Source organism: Citrus clementina, unplaced genomic scaffold (genome assembly GCF_000493195.1).
Source record: "Citrus clementina cultivar Clemenules unplaced genomic scaffold, Citrus_clementina_v1.0 scaffold_1, whole genome shotgun sequence".
Taxonomy (NCBI): Eukaryota; Viridiplantae; Streptophyta; class Magnoliopsida; order Sapindales; family Rutaceae; genus Citrus; species Citrus x clementina.
In genome coordinates this window covers 21815150-21840631 of record NW_006263303.1, presented here as the reverse complement: position 1 = coordinate 21840631, position 25482 = coordinate 21815150, and the positions used below count along the sequence as shown (strand labels likewise).

General features: G+C 36.3%; 6 protein-coding genes across 12 annotated transcripts; 3 read left to right on the top strand and 3 right to left on the bottom strand.

Moving 5' to 3' along the window:
• LOC112095748 lies at positions 1-2305 on the bottom strand. The gene is made up of 2 exons (XM_024177871.1): positions 608-2305; positions 1-511 (listed from the first exon to the last, which is right to left on the bottom strand). Exons 1-2 carry the CDS (start codon positions 2266-2268, stop codon positions 1-3), a joined length of 2172 nt encoding a protein of 723 aa, XP_024033639.1. The 5' UTR covers positions 2269-2305.
• Positions 2306-8052: 5747 nt separating this feature from the next.
• Positions 8053-10928, top strand: LOC18054444 (receptor-like protein EIX1). Its single transcript, XM_024177870.1, has 2 exons — positions 8053-8772; positions 8941-10928. The coding sequence occupies exons 1-2, from the start codon at positions 8079-8081 to the stop codon at positions 10926-10928; spliced, it is 2682 nt and encodes an 893-aa protein (XP_024033638.1). The 5' UTR covers positions 8053-8078.
• A 1763-nt stretch (positions 10929-12691) lies between these two features.
• On the top strand, positions 12692-15634 carry LOC18054443 (receptor-like protein EIX2). The gene has a single exon (XM_024177869.1). It carries the CDS (start codon positions 12692-12694, stop codon positions 15632-15634), a length of 2943 nt encoding a protein of 980 aa, XP_024033637.1.
• A 1415-nt stretch (positions 15635-17049) lies between these two features.
• On the bottom strand, positions 17050-17926 carry LOC112095747. The gene is made up of 3 exons (XM_024177868.1): positions 17860-17926; positions 17573-17722; positions 17050-17495 (listed from the first exon to the last, which is right to left on the bottom strand). The coding sequence occupies exons 1-3, from the start codon at positions 17924-17926 to the stop codon at positions 17050-17052; spliced, it is 663 nt and encodes a 220-aa protein (XP_024033636.1).
• Positions 17927-17938: 12 nt separating this feature from the next.
• Positions 17939-18523, bottom strand: LOC112101605. The gene has a single exon (XM_024192326.1). The coding sequence runs from the start codon at positions 18509-18511 to the stop codon at positions 17939-17941; it is 573 nt and encodes a 190-aa protein (XP_024048094.1). The 5' UTR covers positions 18512-18523.
• Positions 18524-19934: 1411 nt separating this feature from the next.
• Positions 19935-24634, top strand: LOC112095831. 7 transcript variants are annotated; one of them, XM_024178280.1, is made up of 12 exons: positions 19935-20022; positions 20188-20317; positions 20424-20481; positions 20576-21283; positions 21985-22461; positions 22555-22781; positions 22918-23002; positions 23173-23269; positions 23482-23577; positions 23654-23791; positions 23936-24124; positions 24231-24634. In XM_024178280.1, exons 2-9 carry the CDS (start codon positions 20190-20192, stop codon positions 23505-23507), a joined length of 1806 nt encoding a protein of 601 aa, XP_024034048.1. In that variant the 5' UTR covers positions 19935-20022; positions 20188-20189; the 3' UTR covers positions 23508-23577; positions 23654-23791; positions 23936-24124; positions 24231-24634. The 7 variants fall into 7 exon arrangements, with proteins under 7 accessions (XP_024034048.1, XP_024034047.1, XP_024034046.1 ...); XM_024178279.1 differs by having other exon boundaries at positions 23476-23577; positions 24089-24124; XM_024178278.1 differs by having other exon boundaries at positions 23476-23577.
• The last annotated feature ends 848 nt before the right edge of the window (positions 24635-25482 follow it).

The window sequence follows — 25482 nt, the reverse complement described above, 5'->3', positions numbered from 1 at the left end:
CTAAAGCTGGCCTGTATGTCCAAATCTTTTGGCTTTTAGCTTTGCAACGATCCTCTCAAGCCTACTAACCCACTCTTCGAGATGCAATTCAGGTCTCTCACTTATCTCATTGTCATTAATGTTGCCATCTCTATCACCACCCTGCATCCTCACCAAATCATGAGCTGAATTAACCAATTGAATCTCAGTTGAATCTTCAATAGATGTTTCTGATGGTTCATTCCATCTACTCTTTTCCACCAATTCTGTCTGCAACTGTGGTTCAAAAACTCTAACTTCACACACGGCAGTCGAAGAAAGAGTGTCAGATTGACTAGGCCAACTTTCAGCACTACTGACCTCTTCATTCCAGAAACCATCATGCTTCTTCCTAGACCTGAGAAGTTCTCCAATGGTCAGATTATCTTCACTAGTGGAATCACTTGCCGCCAACAAATTAGATTTGGGAGGAAAGCCAGGAGGAACAGGTGCGTCATTAGCTTCCTTCTTCACTTCTAGACTCAGTGATAGCCTTTTTGAATGTAACTCGGCAGAGGCAGATCCACCACTAACCCTTTTCTTTTCTTTTGAAAACTCAAGTAATTTTTTATCTTTCTTCACAGGACACCCCAGAGGAGCAGAGGAATCAGCATCATTGATATTCATTTTTGATGTCTCTGGTGATCTTTCCAAGCTCTTCACAGAAAAATGAGGGCTAGTAGGGACAGCATCCCCTTTACTCTTTCCCTTCAATTTCATATGGGCCTTTGTAGAACCAATGGAACTACCCTCTATCATTCCTTTTGGTCTCTTTGGAATTATCTTAGAACTCCAGCACTTTCTTTTATCTGGCAAAGCACCATTGCTTGCACCTTGCAAATGTGACAGTGATTGCTTCCACCACTTCAAGTATTGGGTGGTAACACCTGCCTCATAATGCCTAGACGGTATGCACAAATTTGTGTAAGTGATAGGCTTACAGTAATAACTCCATGCTAGTTCAGGACTGTCATTTGCTCGAGCCACACAAGCTGGGAGGTCTTGGTCCATCCCAAATTGCATTGCTACTCTATGTGGAAGGTACTGCTCTATGCAGTCCTTTTCAAACCCAACTAGCTCCGAGACACGCATGCATCTAGCAAATGATTGTAATTCTTCAGACAAGTCACCATCAACTGATACACTTACTTCCTTTTCTACATAAAACGTAAGCAGCTTCCAGTTGTTTAGAGGCTTTGTGTAGGGACGCCAATCAAAACTCCCTTGGGCTGAATCCAGAACTGTCCTCACATTCTCAACATTGATCATTAATTTGTGCCACCGAGCAAATCTTGGCTCACCATTTTTAATCAAATTAGGCTTTGGTCTCAAATCAGTAAACCTCTCCCATGCCCAAATTTGGAGCAACTGGAACGGAGACCATGTAGTAACTTCTAACTTACTGTCTTTGTCCTTCCACTTGTCTACCACGCTTAAAGAAGCAATATTTTCTTTAAACAAATTCAAATCAATATAAATGCTAGCAAGAACAGCTGGAGCAAGTGCAATTCTAGTGCCTTTCGCTAAATGTACAGCAATAGGAAACACATTTCTGCTAATTACACGGTTTACCCTAGAGGAGCTTGGAAGAACAAACCTTGACAGCCACAAGACAAGAAAAGCTTCATGTTCGATTTCACTTCCACTGTCCATGAACTTCTTCAACCACGCTCCTTGGTGTGCCTTCCTAGCTGCAGTTCTAGTAAGTTCCGTTCTTGCCTGATTCAACTTCTCTTCTGTTTCCAATAACTCATCTGTTTCAAGAGGGCTAAAAACAGGGGAACCCGAAACAGAGTACCCTGCAATCATCATATCTTCTAAAGTAATTGTAGCTTCACCCCAACAAAAAATGAAACTTTTAGTCTCAGGACACCATTTCTCAGCAAGCCCAACAATCAAATCATAATTTCTCCGAATTTCATACGTTGAATTTAAAATTGCATCATATATACCAGCTTTCTTCCATGTATATTCATGCAAAGGAGCCATCTTTTCAACCCATGCTCCCCAATTCTTTTGCGGTGACCTCCATCCGTGAAAATTTACATTTAAACGCCATGTTTTCGGTTCAAACGTGGGTGGTAAGGAGGACAAAAAATCTGAAGGAAACTCAAAAACTTGCCCTTTAACGGAGTTTACACAAGGTTTGAGAAAACGGGCAAGTCTCTTTGAAGGCTTTGCAGCACCATTTGGTGCAATCATGAACTCCTCTCTCACTTCAAAACCATGCTCTTCTTCTAATTCCTCCATTATTGTTGAAACTTCACAAATGAATTATTTGCGAACAAGAAAATGAGAAATGAGTTTGTGGATTATATAATAAAGTGTTTGTGGCTTTTCAAAAAGAGGGAATCTATAGAGCCTCCTGCTTCCCAAAAAAAGGAGATTGGAGTTAAATATGAAGAAACAGTGTCAGCAGTTGAGATTTGAATGGTTGATTTTCCTTTTTCATTCTTTAATATTTAAATGGAAAATGAGAAACGCACCACGCTTAGCACCACAGTTAGCACAAAACGGTTCGTTTTGTGCTAACTATAAAAGAAAATACTGTAGCTTCAAAACTAACACACTCTCCTCACACACTCGCCTCACAAAACGGATCGTCGGATTGCTCTCTCCTTCGGTTTTCTCTCTTTCTCTCTCGAGCGTGGGTCTCTATTCGGCTGTGGCTCTTTCTCTCGAGCGTGGGTCACTCTTTTGCTGTGGCTCTCTCTCTCTCGCCGTGGATCTCTCTCATCTGGCCTCTCGCGCATCTCGCTGCTCTCTCCTTCGGCTTTCTCTCGTCGTGGGTCTCTCTCACGCATCTTGCTATTGGAAATTAGCAAAATGCTATTGTGTTTATGAGTTGCTGATTTTGGGATGAGTTGTTGTCGGAAGTTATCTGCTGTTAAAACTTGCTGCTAGAAATTGTTATATGCTGGAAAATGGAAATTAATGCCCAATTTTTTGGGGTTTATTTATTTACAAGTTATGAATTGATTTGCTTGCAACCATTGTGTAAGTTATGAGTTGATTTGCCTGCAACCATTGTGTTCTGTGCATAAGGGCTGAAATATAACAGTTATTATTTCAGTAATACGTGAGAGGTTTTTGTTAACGTGTCCAATTTACCAGTTCCTGCAAAAATGCGATCTTCAAATAACCCAAAAACAGAGCAGCAGTATCAAAACTCAAACCAATGTGTGAATCAATTCAATTAAATTGATCAGCAAGTAATTACATTGCGAAATACACAGCATTAATCAGGATCATCCACGAGAACATTTTGTCACCCAATATGATGCTATCTTTTATTTGCGGTTCATTTTTTATAAATTTTTTAAAGTTTCAACTCAATTGAAGCCTACCTTTGAAAGCAACAAAGATTACAAATGAATCAATTACATGTACAACAGTAGGATAAAAAACCAAGCACAAGAAACGAATTCTTATCAATCTATCTGGGAATAATCTCACTGGCAAGATACCACGAGAGCTTGGGCAACTTTCATCCATGGAGACTGATTCTTGGATACAATGAATTTGAAGGTGAAATCCCAGTGGAATTTGGGAATCTTACCAACCTGAAGTATCTTGATTTGGCCGTTGGTAATCTTGGTGGGGAGATTCCAGCTAAACTTGGGAGGCTTGAGCTATTGGAGATAATGTTTTTGTATCAGAACAACTTTCAAGGCAAGCTTCCTGCGGAAATTGGCAACATTACTTCATTGCAGTTGCTGGATCTATCTGATAATATGTTATCACATGAAATCCCAGCTGAGATTACTTAGCCTCAAAATTTACAGCTCTTGAATCTGATGTGCAACCAGCTGTCTGGCCATGTACAACAGTAGGATAAAAAACCAAGCACAAGAAACGAATTCTTATCAATCTACTTAACTACAAATGATTGGTTTTTCAACATGAAAATTTACGAGAGATATTCTAAAAGCAAACTTAAAATGTAGGAGTAACTCGATTCAACAAAATGCCATAGCATATGTACCAAATGACACTTAAGCTAGAGGCTTGGTCTCATCCTCATCTTCTTCTATCTTGGTGTCAAGTAGAATCTAACATAACCAATCTTCGCAATCTTGTACTCGGCCACAACAGGCAGTTCTGAAGACAGCAAAATTAACATAAATTCATACCGAGAGAGTGAAGCTGCAGCTAGTTGTCAAATTCCAGTAGTGTCGTGAGAATGCAATCCACGGGGTGGAGAGAGAAACAACTGACAGCCAAGCCAAATGTGGAGAGACCCACGGCGAGAGAGAGTGTTGTGGTCAACTGAGATGAGTGTGTGTGTGGTTTGCGTTTGCGTAAATTACCTCCACAAATCAATTCCGACAGCCGAGAGAGTGAAGCTGCAGCTAGGTCTCAAATTCCAGAAGTGCCGTGAGAATGCAATCCACGGGGTTGGGAGAGAAACAACTGACAGCCAAGCCAAATGTAGAGAGACCCACGGTGAGAGAGAGTGCTGTGGTCCAGTGAGATGAGTGTGTGTGTAGTTTGCGTTTGCGTTTGCGTTTCAGAAACTCGAGCACGTGTGTGGTCTGCGTTTGAGCAAGATGAGTCTGCGTTTTCAAACTACAGTTAAATCTTTTATAGTTAGCACAAAACGAACCGTTTTGTTCTAACTGTGGTACTCATTGGTGTGAGAATATCGGTGCTGTATTTAAATAGGTTTCTTCGTGTGAAAGAATACTTTTGGTCAGACTCACAGTCCCCATTCTTGAGGCATAAAACTTAAATTTCGTGGGCTTGAAACTTGAATGTCGATCATTGAAATTGTATTCTTTAACGTCGAAATTTTTTCTGTGCAGTGCAAGCATCATCTATTTATTATAGAAGGGTCATTTGTCACAACGAAATACCCTCCTCCCTCCACTATTACCATTTAATTTAGCCATCTTTTTAGTACCACATATGTATATATATTAGTTGTAAATTTGGTGGAATACACAGTTATGTGTGATATTTCATTTATTAATTAATATTACAATATTAACAGATCCATAATAAAGTTAACCAACACAACATATTAAATTCTTCAAATTTCTATAATTATTAGAATTCAACGTTTCAATTTAGAAAGGATACTCATAAATATTTATCTAATGTTTTCTTACATATTATTTTATCACTAAAGTTTTCTGATAACAAAATTTTTCCACCAAATATTAAAAGTAATAGAATATTTAATAAAATTTTTGTTAAAAGACTATTTTAACCCTTAGAGTGTGTAGAAAAATGATTTTGTCCTCTAAAATTAAAAAAATTCTAAAAATCAAATATTTTCAATGTTAAAACTTTTGAAAATAACTGCTTATGTAATATTTATTTTATATCATTTTTAACAAATAAAAATAAATTATAATAACAAATTTAATAATAAATTATTATTTTAAGAAAACTATTTTATCTTAGTTGCTTGTTCTTTTAACATTTGTATTTAGCTAATCAATTTAATAAGTACATATCAATTACAATATTTAATTTAATAATCCTAAATAATTATTTTATTTTATTGAAAATTTATCAACTTACTACCTGAATTATGGGAAAATTATTAAATATTTATTTTTATTTTTCGTTTTATATGAAATTATCGCTATTGTTCAAATTTATCAAATTAAAATACCCTAAACACCATTGTGACCACGTCATTTTTTAAAAGAAATTAATTATTTGGTAGTACAATGATAACAATTGAAATATCATGTAATAAAAATATAATTTTCAAAAAAATCTTAATAATAAAATAATATATAAAAAATATTAGGTGGGTATCTCGTCTAGAAATATTATTTTCAATTTGAGTTGGGATTATTCAATGTGAGAAACTCAGCGATACCCATAAGAAATTTAGGTCTAGGTCGTATGAGGTTGTGGGCTAGGGCGAGCAAGCAAGTTCACGGGAGTGGCTGCATTTGTTGATCCATAGATGACGGCATTTATCTACCTCACTATGCAACGGCCTTCTTTTTTTTTTTTTTGTTTTTTTTTTTACGCTACGCAGTGGCTTATTTAAAAAAATAATAACAATAAAATAAAATAATTCTTGATAGAAAGTATTTAATACTTTCGATTATTTTTTAGACTAACAATAATAAGGGGAAACCTTAGGTGCAACTATGGTACCGTGCCACAGTTACATCTATCCGTTAGATGTCAGTGGACCCCACCAATCTAAGTGCATCCAACGGCTAGATGCAACTGTGGCACGGTGCCACAGTTGCACCATAGCCTGATCCCAATAATAATATCTTTTTTTTTAACTATGTTCAGCGGATTGACACACGCTAAAAAAATATGAATAGATACAATTAAAAAAAAATTCCAACAAAACAAAATAAAACAATTGCTCTATCATCACGAGTGAGTCAAAGGATCATAAAGCATTCAGCATTTTAATTCATTTTATAAAATTATTATAATTGTATTATTAATTTTAGTATTCTCTAATATGTTAATTGATGTGATAGTCCCTGCTCAAATATGTCAGGCAAATATCTCGAGTAATACTTCAAAATTCCGTAAGATAATTTTTCGTTAAACACAATAAGATGATATAAATAGTAAAAATTTGTGTGGTTATAGTGCATTAATAAATCTATATATTGTCTAACCTAACACACGATGTTATTATTATTTCTTTTCACAGAATCACACAATATTAATTAATCACAAATGATTAACTGATATAATTGAACGTCTTTGCACCAGTGAAAGATTTATTAGACAATAACAGTTGTATTGTGACATGGTTTTCTTACGAAATATTTGTGTAAAATATCACTAAAGTCATAGGACATACATAGGATGATCGACAATATGATTAGAAATTTGTGTTCACGTAATTAGGTTTTCAACCCAAAAAAAAAAAAAAAATTACTTTTAACATTCCACTGTTCTTGTTGGGGATATTCATTACTATACAGATCGTGTTCTAAGTTCTGTTTTAAAATATCTCTATAACTAAATTATTATGACCAAAGCTTCAGGATCATCCGGGACGACAGTAGCACAGTTCTTGCAAAGATGACGTGCCATGGCCAACACCACAAGCCACACAATACTTACTCTTAAAAGAAAACTGTATGACTTGTCATTTTGAACTTGTCATAAAGTTGACATCTGGTGCAATTTACGAATTCTGTACGACAAGTTGTGTATAGTTTTAGTACATAGATGACGCGTTGTAAAACTCATACATGGGTTAAGATTGTATGATCTCACGTTTTGTAAGTTCTTCCTATGGGTGACATGTCATATCTTTTTGAGGATTTGTATGATGTGTTGTTTCTATGATAAGAAAATAGATGACATGTCGTATTATTGATTGATAATAATTTAGTTACAGAGATAATTTAAAGTATTCTACGTAAAACGATAAATTAGCAATTATTATTTCATGGACTAAATATTTAATTTTTTTAATTATTAAAAATCATTTTTCATATGATGAATCATTTATTTAAGTTAATTATTATTTATTGATGAAAATTAACAAATTTCACAAACTTAGACTTGAGAGATTTGCAAAGTGAATTTCACAAACTTTTCCATTCAATTGGTTATTGACCAGAAATGGAGTTTTCACTTTAATCAAGGCTGTCTAAATGTTTCGTGTTGATTTATCAAGCCACCTAAAAAGATCTGCATCACTCAAATTTCTCAAGGAAATTTCCTTGATCTTACTTTGTCTCAAGATGTTAAAGATGAGTTGCTTTTGGTCCCACTTCTAGGTATAGGAAATTACAAAAGCTTTGGATTTCATTTCCAGAATTTCATATTTTATGAAAAAGAATTATTAAAAAAGAAAAGAAAGAAACAGGGTGTTCAATCTTAGTTACTATTAAGTTGAAACAGAGTGTTCAAGTTGGAATATAAAATTAAGTCAACGAAGACTACAAATATTGATGTCTTTAGTCTTGTCTTTAACTAGAACAGAAAACGAATTAAGTTATCGGGAAAGAAATTTCCCGCATCCTGCAAGCTGAAAATGAGATGTTAATTTACTATAAATAAAATAGCAATCTGTTGTTCATGTTATCAAGAAATCAAACAAACCAACCATGAGTGTCGGTGTTGCCCTTCTATTCCTCCATTTTCTGGTGATATCAACCATTAATAATAACATAAACTTCTGCAATGGAAGCTCATATGCTGCAGCAGGTTGCATTGAGAGTGAGAGGGAAGCACTTCTGAGCTTCAAGCAAGATCTGGAAGATCCTTCGAACCGGCTTGCCTCTTGGAATAATATTGGCGTTGGAGATTGTTGCAAATGGTATGGTGTTGTGTGTGACAACATCACAGGCCATGTCCTTGAGCTCCGCCTCAGAAATCCTTCCAGAGATGACGGATCACCTGCTGAATATGAAGCTTATGAGAGGTCAAAAATTGTTGGTAAGATAAACCCGTCTTTGCTCGGTTTAAAGCATTTGATTCACTTGGACTTGAGCTACAACGATTTTCAAGGGATCCAAATTCCTCGATTTCTTGGTTCTTTGGAGAATTTAATGTACTTGAACATTTCTAGAGCTGGATTTGTTGGAATTATTCCACACCAAATTGGTAATCTTTCCAATCTCCAATTTCTTGACCTTCGTCCTAATTACTTGGGTGGATTATACGTTGAGGATTTTGGTTGGGTATCTCATCTTTCTTTGTTGAAGCACCTTGATTTGAGTGGTGTGGATCTTAGCAAGACATCTGATGGACCACTGATCACAAATTCACTCCATTCTTTGGAAACGTTGCGTTTCTCAGGTTGTCTACTGCATCACATTTCTCCACTCTCTTTTGCCAATTTCTCTTCTCTTGTTACTCTTGATATTTCTGATAATCAATTCGCCGACTCTTCGATTGTTAATCAAGTTCTTGGCCTTGTTAATTTGGTTTTTCTGGATCTGAGCACTAATAATTTCCAAGGTGCAGTACCTGATGCAATTCAAAACTCCACTTCTCTCCAACATCTTGATTTATCTCGAAACCACTTCAGCTCCTCTGTGCCTGACTGGTTCAACAAGTTCATTGATCTTGAGTACCTGTCTCTCAGCTACAATGAGTTGCAAGGTTCCATCCCAGGTTCTCTAGGGAACCTAACCTCCATAAAAAGCCTTGATCTGTCATTCAATAGACTTGAAAGCAAAATTCCAAGAGCATTCAAAAGACTTCGTCACTTAAGGTCTGTCAACCTGTCAGGTAACAAATTGAGTCAGGAGATATCTCAAGTCTTAGATATGTTCTCAGCATGTGCTTCAAATGTACTAGAGTCATTGGATTTGAGTAACAATACGCTTTTTGGTCTTTTGACTAATCAAATTGGGAACTTTAAAAATTTGGATTCTCTGGACTTAAGTTTCAACAACATATCTGGTCATATTCCATTATCTCTAGGGCAACTTTCATCTCTAAGATACCTAGATGTTTCTACAAACAATTTGAATGGAACTCTTTCCGAAAATCATTTTGCAAATCTCACAAAACTTGTGGGTTTTGATGCATCCGGGAACTCCTTAGTGTTGAAAGTCGTCAGTCCTAGTTGGACCCCTCCATTTCAACTTCAAGCAATAGGATTGAGCTCTTGTTTTATTGGGCCTCAGTTTCCGCAGTGGCTTCTTTCACAAAATCATTTAATTTATCTAGACTTGTCCAACTCAAGCATTTCAGATACCATCCCTGATAGGCTAGTAAAATCTCTCTCTCAAATAAATTACTTGAATCTTTCTTATAACCAAATCTTCGGACAGATTCCAGATTTAAATGATGCTGCCCAGCTTGAAACACTTGATTTTAGTTCCAATAGCCTGTCCGGTCCTTTGCCTCTCATACCTTCCAGTTTAACTACACTTGACCTCTCCAGCAATTTCTTGTCAGGAACCCTTTCCAGGTTTTTATGCAATGAGATGAATAACTCAATGAGATTGCAAGTTCTCAACCTGGGGAACAATACTTTGTCCGGAGAAATACCTGATTGTTGGATGAATTGGTCATTCTTGTTCTTCCTCCATTTAGGTGAAAATGATTTCACCGGCAACCTTCCAACGTCGCTGGGAACTTTAAGCTCCCTTCAGATACTGCACCTTCGCGGTAACAGGTTCTCTGGAAAAATACCAGTGTCACTTCAAAACTGTACCGAGTTAAGATTATTTGACATTAGCGAAAATGAGTTTGTGGGAAACATTCCAACATGGATTGGAGAGAGATTATCAGGAATAATACTTCTGTCACTTAGGGCAAACCTGTTTCATGGCTTTTTTCCGCCGGAACTCTGTGGTTTAGCTTCTCTACAAATTTTAGACCTTTCTTCTAACAATCTTACCGGTGTTATTCCAAGATGTATCAATAACTTAGCAGGTATGGCCAAGGAAGTTCTTGAAGTAGACAAATTTTTTGAAGATGCACTAATTGTGTACAAAAAGAAAGTGGTCAAATACCCTATAGGCTATCCATATTATCTTAAAGTTTTAGACCTTTCAGCCAATTATTTTTCAGGAGAGATTCCATCCCAAGTGACGAATCTTGTAGGGCTACAGACATTGAAATTGTCACATAACTTCTTCAGTGGAAGAATTCCAGTGAATATGGGTGCTATGAAGTCAGTAGAGGCTCTTGATTTCTCTTCTAACCGGCTCCAGGGTGAAATCCCCAAGAATATGGTAAATTTGGAGTTTTTAGAAATCTTCAACATATCGTATAACAACTTGAGCGGGGAAGTTCCTCCTGCCCAAGGTCAATTTGCTACCTTTGATTCAGACTCTTATATCGGCAACGAATATCTGTGTGGACTTCCACTTCGAAAATTGTGTGCGGGGAATGTTTCAACACCTGTATACGAACGTGGATCAGGAGGAAAACATGAACTGAGCTGGCTTAATGTCAGCTTGTTACTAGGAGTTATATTGCTGATTTTTGGAGTGTAATTGCTCTTATTTCTCAATAAAAGATGCTCAACAATGTTGTGAGAATATATTGTTGGAGTTGTAATAGTTCCTGTTTCTTAATTTTTGGGAAAATTTTTCTCGTACTTCAATTGTATGTTCGGAGATGGGTAACATTAAAATTTAAAAAAAAAAAAAAAAAGAAGAAGAAGGGGAGTAGCAGAGCATTGGCTCGAATAAAAACACTTTTTGTTTAAAAATATTAATATGCTTATGGCAATTCAATTCCCTCTCATCTACATGAAATTTATCCAGAAAACAACTTAATTAGAAAAAAAAAAAAATCGTCTTTGTACTGCATAGCTCCGATGCGTCTTGTTTGACTGGTGATAAACTTTGCGGATTAGTTTATATAATTAAATTTGGAGAAGTTCAAAAGAGTCAGTATATTAAAAAAAATTATAGAGAATAAAACATTTTTTTTTTTTTGGGACTACAGGTTAAGAATTAGAACCGTTAAAGATAGGGAAAATGAGAAAATGAGTAGTCAGGAAGGAGGCCAAATTACAGAACTCAGCTGCAATCAATAGAGAATTAAGGAAGAAAAATGGCAATATGTATGTCATAATTGTCTTAATTTTAGCTCATAATCTTCTTGATTTGGGAGGATGAAATTCTTTTCAAATTCTTCATCTAATTCCAATCACCATTATTCATATCCTCGGGACGATTTAGTTATAAGCATATTGGCCCCCAAAAACGATTTACCTTATGATAAAGGAGATGATAACAAGCCACAAGCCATAAATTTTGTCGTTGGGGACTAAAATGGCTTAGCCATAATATCAGTCCACGTTACATGCAACTGACTGATAAGAAACCATTAATTTATTTATTTTATATGTATAAGTCATGAGTAATGACTTTCCTTGTGGTTTCTTTGATCTTCACGTAGAGTTTCCCGGTTGGCATTTTTCCATTTAGTCTTTCTTGACTGCATATGCAGAAATTACTCTAAAAGTATACAATTCAATAATTGTTATACATTAATTAAGCCTTGACTTGACTTGAGTCTATAAAAATACACACTCAAAAGCAAAAACTTCAACTAATACGATAAAAAGTGCGGGACCTGCACGAAAAAGAAATAAATAAATATATAGTTTCTTGTTAGTATTGACTCCAAGTCCCAGGAAGCATCGGACTCAACTCCCGATAGTGAAGGAAGAACTCTAGGTTATATCATAATATTTATGATTTAAGTTAGTTTCAGTAGAGATCTGATAATATTAGTAGAATTTTTACTGTCAAATATCAATGTACGGAAAAAAAAAGAAAAATTCCACACTTAGATTGAACGATTAGTAATAGTTGATAATTACATAATTAAGAAACAATATCATTTGGAATTAATAGAACTTAAAGAAAGGATTTGATAAGAACAACCCGGCCTGTTAACCCCATGTAATAACATCAACTGATTGATGTTCAATTGTTGTCCATTTTTAACAATTATTAAATGATATACGAAATTTTCGAACTTCTGAATCAGAAGAGACGTTGGGGTTTACCGAAAAAGATAAAATCTTGAACAGACTTAAAAGTCTACTCCTTTACTTCTGGACCCATTACAATTAAAATTCTTTGAATATACTGTATAATTTCCTGCATTTTAATTACTCGCAGAAACTTCCTACAACTTATACGTGGAAATCGTGGTCATTATAAACAGCCTATTGTATGGTAACCAAAGGAGATTCACTGCTACCGATTTTCTAATTATTATGAAATTAAACCATTCAACCATGAGTGAAGTTGCTGCCCTGCTTTTTCTCAAGTTATTACTTGCCATAGCAACCATCAATATTAGCTTCTGCAATGGAAGCTCTTATGTGGCTTGCATGGGGAGTGAGAAAGAGGCACTTTTAAGGTTCAAGCAAGATCTCATAGATCCTTCGAACCGGCTTGCCAGTTGGATTGGTGATGAAGAAGATTGCTGCACATGGGCTGGTGTTGTCTGTGACAACTTCACAGGCCATGTCCGTATGCTTCAACTCAGAAATAATCCTTCCCAGATATCAATGTTGGGTGGTAAGATAAGTCCCTCTTTGCTTAATTTAAAGCATTTGGTTTACTTGGACTTAAGCTTTAATGACTTCGGAGGAATTCAGATTCCTCCATTTCTTGGTTCCATGGTGAATTTAAGCTACCTTGATCTTTCAAGTGCTGGATTTTTAGGAATGATTCCTCACCAACTTGCAAATCTCTCTAATCTACAGTATCTTGACCTCAGTCAGAAATACTTGGGTTTATACGCTGAGAATTTAAGGTGGCTATCCGGTCTTTCTTCATTGGAGCACCTTGACTTAAGCAATGTAGACCTCAGCAGAGCTTCTGACTGGTTGCTTGTTATGAACACACTCCCTTCCTTAGTCTTGCTGCGGCTCTCAGGTTGTCGTCTCTCTTACTTTCCTCCTCTGTCCGTTGCAAATTTTTCATCTCTTGCCACACTTGATCTCTCCAATAACCAATTTCAAAGCTCTTTAGAACCCAATTGGATTTTCGGTCTTCATAATTTAGTCTCTCTTGATCTTAGAAATAACAGTTTCGGCGGTCAAATTCCTGATGGAGTTCAGAACTTGACTTCCCTTAGACACCTTTATTTGTCCAACAACCATTTTAATTCTTCCGTTCCCAAATGGTTCCATAGGTTTAGCCTTCTTGAGCAAGTTTCTCTTAACTCCAATAGCTTGGAAGGTAAGGTTTCGGGTGCATTGGGAAATCTTACTTCTATCAATAGGCTTTATCTCTCAAAGAATAGGCTTGAAGGGAAAATTCCAAGATCTTTGGGAAGACTTTGCAATTTGAAGTCAATATCTTTGTCAGGAGTCAACTTGAGTCAGGAGATGTCTGAAATCTTTGATATTTTCTCAGGATGTGTTTCTGATGGGCTTGAGATTTTGGTTTTGCGAAATTGCCGCATTTTTGGTCCTTTGACTGATAAACTTGGGCAATTTAGAAATCTAGACACTCTTGATCTAAGTGACAATTTCATTTCTGGGCACGTTCCATTGTCTTTAGGTGAACTTTCAACATTGAGAGTTGTAGATCTTTCCTTGAACAGATTAAATGGAACCCTTACTCAAATTCATTTTTCTAATCTCACGAGGTTGCTGGACTTCAAAGCGTCTGGTAACTCATTAACCTTCAATGTCAGTCTTGATTGGTTTCCCCCTTTTCAACTTGAAGTGTTGGGTTTGCAATCTTGCGAGTTAGGCAATCAATTTCCCCCATGGCTTCATTCACAAAAGCATTTAACTTTTCTAGATCTTTCCAATACAGGAATTGTAGGTACAATTCCTACTTGGGTTTGGAAAAATCTCTCCCAGATTAATTATCTAAATCTCTCTCACAATTATATCCACGGGGAGATCCCAAATCTAACTGATGTGAGTCAACTTGAGTCACTTGACTTGAGTTTCAACAATTTATCCGGTCCCTTACCTCTTGTTTCATTCAGTGTGTATGCTCTTGACCTTTCAAGCAATTCCCTGTCAGGATCCATTTCTCATTTCTTGTGTGATGGGATCAATCAATTGAAGGGAATGCGAATTCTCAAACTAGGTGAAAATCATTTTTCTGGGGAAATACCTGATTGTTGGATGAATTGGCAAGATTTGTTGGTCTTGAATTTAGCCAACAATAATTTTACCGGTAATATTCCAATCTCTCTGGGAATGTTAAGTTCCCTTCAATCATTAAACCTTCGGAAAAATTCTCTCTCCGGACAAATACCAGTGTCATTTCAGAATTGCACAAAGCTGGTAATGCTTGACATTGGCGAAAATCAGTTTGTAGGAAATGTTCCAACATGGATTGGAATAAGATTTTCAAGCTTAATGATCCTCAACCTTCGTTCAAATAAGTTTCGTGGTGTTTTACCAAACCAACTCTGTGGTCTAACTTCTTTGCATGTCTTAGACCTTGCTGATAACCATCTTTCTGGGAGCATACCAAAATGCATCAGTAACATTAGTTCCATGGTGACAGCCAATTTTTCAATAGGCACTGATATACAATATCCAAGTGTTTCCACAGGAAAGTATATTGAGGATGCATTACTTGTGCTGAAAGGAAAAGCAGTTGAATATAACACAATTCTTAAGTTGATAAGACTTATAGACCTCTCCAAAAATAAGTTTTCAGGAGAGATTCCTTCAGAAATAATGAATCTCAGAGCATTGGTGTCATTGGATTTGTCTTGCAACTCTTTCACCGGAAGAATTCCTAAGAGCATCGGTGCTTTGGAATCAATATTGTCTATTGATTTCTCTGCAAATCAACTTTATGGTGAAATCCCCCAGAGTATTTCAAGTTTGACATTTTTGAGTCATTTGAACTTGTCTAATAACAAATTGAGTGGGAAAATTCCTTTAAGCACACAGCTTCAAAGTTTTGATCCCTCATCTTTTGCTGGAAATCGACTCTGTGGTTCTCCACTTCCTAACAACTGTTTTGTGGCTGCTCCAGCACCACAAAATGAAAGTGAAGATGATATTGATGGAAATGATGATGGTGATGAAGATGAAGTGAATTGGTTCTATGTAAGCTTGGCATTGGGATTTGTAGTTGGCTTCTGGTTGGTGATGGGTCCTTTACTTGTCAGTAGAAAATGGAGGTATAGGTATTATCATTTCCTTGATAGACTTGGCAACAAAATTTTCTGGGTTGTGAGAAAATGTTGGTAGATGTTTTCATTGTGAAGCTTTTGTTTATTCGTCCTACGTACAACTTTTTTTTTCTTTTTTTTTTTTTAATTTCTTCTTATGTAATTTGATCAGCCAATAAATGCGAAGGAATTTGTATTGAGTCATTTGTTGACTCCAATATTTGAAGTCACCCATTCAAACATTTGAAACTGTCAAAATATGTATGATATCTAACTAGGATTATTTATAAAATTTTATTTTACTTTGTTCTATCAAACATTAATTAAAAGACTCACAGAATAAATAGACACTATCAAACACTTGGCATTAAAGTCTAGTATTAAAGTTTTCTGCCCCTAGATCAAAATTAAAACAACTGCCATCCAACATTGTTGCAGAAATTTTCTAGTATGATGCGAAAATTCAAGATATGATTGCGGGGGAGCTTCACAATTTAGATTCTGTAGAAATGGAAATCCAGCCCCACTCAAAAAGAATTTACACCCAAATGATAAATAGACTGCTGATTATAACTCCAGTATATGCATATAATTTACAGGTAATTGCCCTGAAACAAACCAGCAATTAAAAGATGCAAAACATGCAACAGAAGAAGCAAAAGTATGTATGTATCATCAGCTAATGAAGCAACCAAAGATTTTAACCATATAATATTCCACCATACAAAATTTGGACACCAGAGCCCAATACCAAATTTGTCTCAGGCGGAATAACTTTAACAACTTCACACTCTGCAATTGAAGAATAAGCTTCAGATTGATCAGGCAGATTTTCAGCATTGCCAACATGTTCATCCCACAAACCATCATGCTTCTTCCTAGACTTGATTAGTTCTGCTATGGTCAGACTATCTTCTTCAGAGGAATCAGTTGTCACCACATGATTAGATTTGGGAGGAAAACAAGGAGGAACAGGAGAGTCATTAGCATCTTTCTTCACTTCTAGACACAATGATGGCCTATTTGAAGGTAATTCAACAGGGGCAGATTCAGTTTTCTTTTGTTTTGAAAGCTCAACTAGCTTTTGAACTTTCTTTGGAGGACAACCAAGGGCAGGAGAGAAATCATTGTTTCTGTTCTTCCTTTTTAATGACTTTGGTGATCTTCCCAAGCTCTTCAATGCAAAATGAGAACAAGTAGAGGCAGCAGCATCACTTTTCTTCATTCTCTTTGCTTTCTTAGGGATCTGTTTAAAACCAGGGAAACTATTTTCTCTCTTTCCTTTTGATCCCTTTGGTATTATCTTTATTGTTATCATTGTTTCTGTTCTTCCTTTTTAATGACTTTGGTGATCTTCCCAAGCTCTTCAATGCAAAATGAGAACAAGTAGAGGCAGCAGCATCACTTTTCTTCATTCTCTTTGCTTTCTTAGGGATCTGTTTAAAACCAGGGAAACTATTTTCTCTCTTTCCTTTTGATCCCTTTGGTATTATCTTAGACATCGAGGGATTTCTTTTTTTGTGGCAAAGCACCATCACTTGCACTTTGCAGACGTGACAGTGATTTCTTCCACCACTTCAGATATCGGGTGGTAACACCTGCCTCGTAATGCCTGGAAGGTATGTACAATTTGGCATAAGTGACAGGCTTACAGAAAGAACTCCATGCAGATTTAGGACTCTTATTTGCTGGAGCAACACTAGCTGGAAGGTCTTGGTCCATCCCAAATTGCATTGTGATTCTCTGCGGTAGGTACTGCTCTACACAGTCCAGCCCAAGTAGCTCCGAAACCCTCAAGCATTGACCCCATGATTGTAATTCCTCTGGCAAGTCACCATCAACCAGTACCCTTATTTCCTTTTCTCCGTAAAACATAGGCAGCTTCAAGTTGTTTAGAGTTTTCGCATAGGGACGCCAGTCAAAACACTCCAGGGATGAATCTAGAAGAAGACTAGAACCATCCTCACATTCTCATCTTTCATCATTAATTTGTGCCACTGAGCAAATCTTGGCTCACCTCTCATGATCAAACTAGGCTCAGATCTCAAATCTTTAAACCTCTCCCTAGCCCATATTTGAACTAACCGAAACGGTGACCATATAGTAATCTCTAACTTCCTATTTTCATCTTCCCAACTGTCTACCAAACTTAAAGCAACAATATTTTCTTTTAAAAAACTCAAATCTATATAAATTCCAGAAAGAACAGCTGGCGAGAGTGCAATTCTAGTCCCTCTAGCTAATTTTACAGCAATTGGAAAAACAGATCTGCTAATTACAGAATTAAAGTTTGGAAAATCAAACCTCGACAGCCACAGGGAAAGAAAGGCTTCATGATCAATTTCGCTCCACTATCCATGAATTTAGCCATCCACTTACCATGTTACGGCTTCTTAGCTGTACTTCTATTGAGTTCCTTTACAGCTTGATTCAATTTCTCCTGTGTTTCCATCAGCTCATCTGTTTCAAGAGGGCTAAAAACAGGGGAACCCAAAACAGAGTACCCTGCAATCATCGTATCCTCTAATGTAATGGTGGCTTCACCCAATGAAAAAATGAAACTTTTGGTCTCCGGACACCATTTCTCAGCAAGACCAAGAACCAAATCATAGTTTCTCCAAATTTCATGCGTCGAATTCAAGATTACTTCATGTATACCGGCTTTCTTCCATATAGATTCATACAGAGCAGCCATCCTTCCAACCCAAGCTTTCCATTTCTTTTGCGGCGGCCTCCATCCGTGAAAGTTTACATTTAAAGGCCAACTTTTGGGTTCAAAAATGGGGGGCAAGGAGGAAAGACAGTGAGTAGGAAGCTCAAAAACTTGGCCTTTAATGGAGTTGACGCAAGGTTTGAGAAAATGGCCAAGTCTCTGTGTAGGCTTTGGACCACCATTGGGTGAAATCATGAGCTCCTCTCTCACTTCAAACCCATTGTCTTCTTCTAATTCGTCCATTGCTGAAACCTCACAAATAAAATATTGTCTCAACAACAGACGAGTTTGTGTGATGAGTTTGTGGGTTTTAACTTTTAAGCGTTCTGTGTGTTTAGGCTTTCAAGAAGAGGGAATGTCAAACCTTCGGCTTCCCCGAGAAAAAAGAGAATTAGATGGTTGATTTTCTTTCCCTTTTAAGGGAAGGTGGGGGGGGGGGGGGGGGGGGGGGGGGGGGGGAAAGTCAGCAGCAGCAGGAGAGTGACCTTTTGGTGACAGAGTCACAGATTAACCGTTAATAGCATAAACTTGATGCCCTTGGCTTGAATCTGGATCATCGAGATTGAGCTGTGAGTTGTCCGGTGCTTTAAACGATTTTATAATGACAAATGGTTTCAGAAAGACCTTTTGTTAATATTCGTTATCCACAAGGGCATTCTAGTAATGACAAGAAACGAAATTTATCACGCTTTTTTTTTTATTTGAACCTACCAAATTACTTTTCAAACTCACTTTTTTATTAATAATTTTATTACATAATTACTCATAATCTAAATTACTATTATAGACAAAAATAATTATATAAAATTATTTTACTTTTTACTCCCTCTTTGAACCCACCGCAAAGCACAATCGAAGTATGCTTATCCCTCATCCAAAGTTGAGCCTTTCCAACTTTTGTTTGTTGTTCTAGTAATTTTAATTTGGGAATACAGTGTTTGATACTGAATTTTATTAAATATCTTCTTCTCTTTTGAATTAAATCTCTTTAGAATTCAATTCATAAAATAATAAAATAAAAAATAATCTCCTTATAATTTAAATATTTTTCAATTCTCTCGTTGGAATGATGCAATTTGTTTCAAACAAAAATTTGAAGCATCCTAAAATTTTGAGATCCAAGTGATAGCAAATTAATTTAATTCGTGGTGTACTCTAAATTTTTGAATTAAAAAAAAAAGCACTTTTCGGTTATAAAAAAATAGCCAAATTGCAGTGCACCTGCGCAGGAAGAAACAGAGGCTGCGATTATACATTTTTATTATTTAACTCGATCAGGAAAAAAGAAAATAGAAAAGAACTCTCATTGTTTTTCCTGTAAACTATGTTATAAAGAGGTTTTAGTTTAAATAGGGATATATTAGGTATTTAGGTGAGTTTATAGAGTAAATTTAAAAATTTCTAACTTTAGTAATGAGTTTAATAAGTAATTGCATTTAGAAAGTATTTTAGTGAGGGAACCAGCTGCCTTCCAACCGGTGGAACATACCCCTTATTTTGTCGTTTAGTTTCCTCACCGTTAGATATGTGCGAAGTTCATCAAACGGCTGCAGTTTGCTAGCGTAAAATTGAATTCCAACCGGCAACCGTTTGAGAGAGCTCTGACGTGGTAGGGTTTTAACAAAACTTTGTCAAATATTTGGCCATCAATTACTTGAAAACATATATTCCGTACTGATAAGCTTAGAGTCATCTATTGTGATTGTGGTATCTGTGTTCGCGATAGGAGATAGGAAGTTGGTCGGAAATTGCAGGTAATTTCTAATTTCATGATTATTATTTAGTAGTTGACGAGTTAAATACAGAAACGGGTCAAAATAGATATTGCAAGGGTGGAACATACTTTACTTCGTCGAGTATTAGCTTAGATAAAATAGAAATTTGAATCAAGCTATATAATGAATTATACTTGACTTTAGGAATGAAGGTAAGAGGATCTCATAAGCGGAAGGCAGGAGATTTCGAGAGTAGTTGTGAAATGTTAGTGGACGCCCACCGTTCAAGAGGAAGTAAAGACAGGGAAAACAACCATGGGTTCATAAGCTTTTTGTAAGTACAAGCAAATAATGAAGTTTTTAAAAATTAGCCCTGCGGTCTTTTGTTCTTTGTTTCATTGTTACTTGATAGTTATTATAGTGTGTTGTTGAATTGTTAGTGCCGAGAGTGTTCGTCAGCTGAAGGCAAAGGATGGAAGGGCATGCATTACGAACGAGGTATGTGAGTATCGAAGGAAATAATTAATTGTATATTGAACATAGACAATACAATAAAAAATTATGTGGTTTATTTGGTTTTATTGCTTCATAGGTTCGGAAGGAAATTAGAAATGCATTCAAAAACTTGCCAGTAGAGGAAAAATGCCAATACAAGTTTCAAAGTAGAAGAGGAGGTAAAGCGAATGTGGAGAAAGTGAAATTCCTTACAAGGTGTGCACCCGATAGATTGGCTGCCTTGGTTTCTCACTTGACAGAGAAACAAAGAAAGGCAGTGTGTGATATTGGATTGGGCAGTATCATTGATCTTAAATGTGGCCGGCTTAAAAGAAAATTATGTGCGTGGTTAGTAGAGAGAATCGACACAGCTAGGTGCGTCTTGCAATTGAATGGTCATGAATTGGAGCTGAGCCCTAATAGTTTTGGATACATAATGGGAGTAACTGATGGAGGAATGCCTATGGAATTACAAGGTGATTCTGCAGAAGTTGCAGCATATCTTGACAAATTTAATGCAACATCTAGAGGAATAAATATAAAGACAATGGAAGATATTTTGCTAACTTCAAAGGATGCGGACAATGACTTCAAAGTGGCTTTTATGCTGTTCACATTATGCACTCTTCTTTGTCCACCAGGTGGAGTACACATCAGTTACAGTTTTCTGTTTACTTTGAAGGATGTTCATAGCATTCGAAATAGAAATTGGGCGACATTTTGCTTTGAAAGGTTGATGCGTGGTATTACTAGGTACAAGGATGAGAAATTGGCACATGTAGGTGGTTGTCTTCTATATCTAGAGGTAAAATCCTTCATATTAATGGTAAATTTGTAGGTTAATTAAATTCCTGATTTATGTCATGATTTATCATGTAAAATACGTAAGGTAACATATGCTTTTTTGTGTGTGCGTGTAATGTGGTAACAAACGTCGATTCGTCCATATTTGTAGAGGTTAAAGCATGTAGGGTATGAGTAATCTTTCATAATGAGTGAATAATTAGTTTAGTGTATGCTGATTGGTAGAACAATTGAGGGGAGCAACGGATTAGGACTGAGAAAATGTGGTGTGTAATTGTTGAATTTGTTGCTGCAGATTCTGTACATAAATTCTGTCGTGTACGGGAAGGTACGAAGAGATAGGTTGATGTGTCCTCTAACACTGTGGAACGGGAGCGAGATCAAAAGGTTCATGAAGTGGATAGAGAAAAAAGGGGGCTATGGTAGCAAACAGGTATTCATTTTTCAACCTGCACAAAATTAAACTTAGTTTTAATAAAAAGTAAAAGAAGAGAAACCTTTAAAAATGTTAACATAGTATAAGATTGACACTGTATTGTTACTTGGAATAGAATTAAATAAAAAAGAATGTGGTTCTGCAGTTTGGGAAGATAATGAAAGCTTATAACAGCTTATATGAATTTGTTGGGAAATATAAAATTAATGATGGCTAAACAATGGCTGAAAACTTAGTGGCGTGTTTTCTATTTTTGTTTATTGAAGGTATCAGTTCGCGTTCCTTCATATGGGGATAGTCGAGCATGTCTTGAAGGGGCCATTGAGCCTTGCGATGAAGAATCGGATCAGACAGGCTATTCAAAAGCAATATTCATGCCTTCGACGGTTGATGATCTAGTTGTTGATGTAGGTGATCTTATGAGAATGACTCAGAGGGTTGTTAGCAGAGTATGGAGGTTGAAGTCACGATTGCCCTGTAGAGAAAACAATGGAGCTCATGAAAATGCAATGGAGTTCGATAACATGGACGAGGTATCTTCTAGGCAGTTGTTGCACAAGGGCACTACTGAGGATGAAGAAGACATAATGTCTGTTATTGAAAAATCCAATAAGTTATTGTTGCAGGGAGATGTAATTGAAGATGACATGGAGACAAAATTATTTGAAATGCACAAATGTGGGAATGAGAAGGAAGTTCGGGGACGCCATAGTAACAGTTGTTGCTTTGGTACTTCTAATAAGGTGGTCTTAGAGTAAAAAGTGTTGAGGATATTATGTTTTAAATATTGTAATTATAAGAAAACTTGAACTAATGTTTGTTTTGTAATTGGGTAGGTGGATGAGAGAATAAAAACATCGTTGTTCGTATTACCTAAACGGACATTGACGATGGGTGGGGTGACCTGTAACCCTGGTTTTCGGCAGGAGAAGGAGATGGTTTTCGACAATAACCAGCCTCGGCATGGTCGTTACAAGGCTGGTCCATATATGTTGGCCGTTCCTTTTTCTAGTGACGAGACTAAGTTAATTGAATACAGCATGGACGATATGCTTGATAAAGGGTAATAACATGGTGTGGTTTCTGAATCATTAGATGATGAATTTGTTTATATAAATATAGAGGGTTAGAATAAGTAATAGCTATTGTTCTGTTAGCTCTTGCATGGTAATTTGTTTATGGTCGATTTAATTTTTCAGGGAGATTCTATTTCAGAGTAAGTATAATCAAGTTAGTAGGAATGACATGCTTTCGCTAGGTCCCGGAAGACTAGTACATGTAAAGGTAAGAGCATAATTTTGTCTTTGCTTTTGTTAATATACAATATGAATTTTTTTTATATATGAGCAGAGTTCATTAATGTCATGCATTCAGTTATTTGTTTTGGGCTGTGTTGCCAACGTTATGGAATGACAATGGTCGAAATTTATGTTTGTATAATATTTTTTTCGCAGATAGTGAATACCGTGACAGAAATTCTTTCTGCCAAAGAATGCTGCAGTAGTGCAAATATGACATTGAGTTGGTTCCTTCCCCCAGTTTATGCTGTGCGTACGTTTTGATATAGCTTCAATATAGTGCAATAGTTATATTTCACATGTTTTCCCTTGGACATATCAGATTCTATGGTTGTCGTACATGTATCTTTAGGGATTAAATTTCAATCTATTAGTAAAACCGTACATATACTCTGTGATGGTTAGTTTCTCATTAAATCTCTCTTCAATCTTCTGGCCACTGTTTGTGGTGTTGAAAAGTTACAGGAAAGGGTTTTGCGGAATGCATGTGACATTGATACATTGCATGAAGATGTTGTTATGCGGGACTTTTACATGAAGGATGTTGGTAAATGTGCTAAGGTGAGGCTTAATGTTACTGTCTTGTACCAGAATTTATTGTACTGTTTATTGATAAAAAATAAGCTTTTTTTGTCAGATATTTGTTCCCGTTAACCATGGGTTTTGTCACTGGTACTTGTTGATTATATTCATTCCCGAAATGCGGGCGGAGATATGGGATCCAAACCCCAGTACATTGACCTCAAAGATGTTCAACTCAGAAGCGAAAACAATTGTGAGTTATGTAATACAGTTATGCATAGATTGAACCCACTCCGCATACTAATGTTTAAAATTGTGTACCTATTCATACATTCCAATATAACCTTTTGCATTCATTAAAGATGGTTGTTGTGTAATTTGCATTATCGGTGCCTAGCTGCGGTCATTGGATAAAATTCTTAATGGGGATGCCCGAAAAGTTTTGGCTGCTGGAACAAAATTTGAGCACTTCACTGTACTACAAGTAACTGAATTTGCAGTCATACCTGAGTCCTATAACTATGGAGTACTTATTCTTTTGATGATGCAGAGAGGAGGAAAGTGGCTGCAGAATCCAACCTTTCAGGTTTGTTTAGAAACATTAGAATTCGTATAATTTGATTACACATGCATTTTATAATTTTAGTGTATGTACCCACCAAGTAGTGTTTATCCGTATTTTTTTTTTGTAGTGTGATTTTGATACTGAACGGTCACAGCTCGTACTACAACTCCTAACCTCGATAGTTAACTCTATCAAAGAGAAAGTAATGGAAAAATCTCGTGATTATAATATGGCCAATAAAATCACCTCGGAGTTGATGTGTGCTGCAGTTGAGAATAAGTATCTGAAAAATTTAAGGAAATCCAGGAAAATGGGACATGGTCGGCGCAAGTAAGTGATGAGATAATTTGATTGTGTTAAAATGTAGATTTATTTACAACTGCAACGTGGTGTGGCTTGCAGTGGACGTGGAAATAGTTATATAGTAGGTTATTATGTTTAATTACCAGTTGATCTTTATCCTCAGGTCTGTCATTTAATAGGACAAATTACTGTAAACTTTTGGTCAATGTCGTTAATATAATTTCCATGGTTCAGACTAGTGTGTTATGTTTTGTTATTCATTTGGTTCGTAGATTGTTAGTTGCCTAGTTTCATAGACAACTGTGATTTACATTTTTGCTTTCGAACTAGTAAAACGTTGGGCCTGAACTTTTAAGTGTCTCATATACACCCAAAGATATGGTAAAAAACCATATCTTTGGGCAGGACAACATTTACGGATTCATACTGCCTTCATGTAAGCAATGAAAGGTTTCTCTATGGCCAAAAAAACATACACCCCATATTTTAATCGATTAAATGGCGTGATAATGCATTCAATCTGTGTAAGGAATACAAAGACGGTTAAAGATGCAATAGTACGTTTTTTCGTTAAAATGCTGCTGAATTAACTTGGTTATTTCCAGCTCTATTTGCATATAGGCCCTGGAAATGACTTGATCATTTCGAAATTATTAGTTCATTACATAACGCCATGAGGTTACTTGAGACGAACATGTACAGGGATAAACATTTGAGCAACTGAGAAAGGATAACGAATAGGACTTTATAGTTGTTATAATCAAACTATATAGAAGCTTGTAAGCAATAAGAGAAGTAGTATAAGAATATGCAACACAGAAGAGGATAATTTATTTGATGTGGAAAATAACTGAGTGAAAGTGCACAACCACGCTATTGCATCTAACCAAAAATATTCTCACACATAGTTCGAGCGTTTATTGTAACGATTCCTTAGGCGTCCCCTTCTCAGGATAACAGCTGAAAAGAAAATATTAGGAGTCATAAGTTGCAGTTGTTACTTATTACAGTATGACACTTGTCACATTCAGAAAAAAATTAGAGAGGATTTGGCATCCTTTTTGGCGGTTTTACAA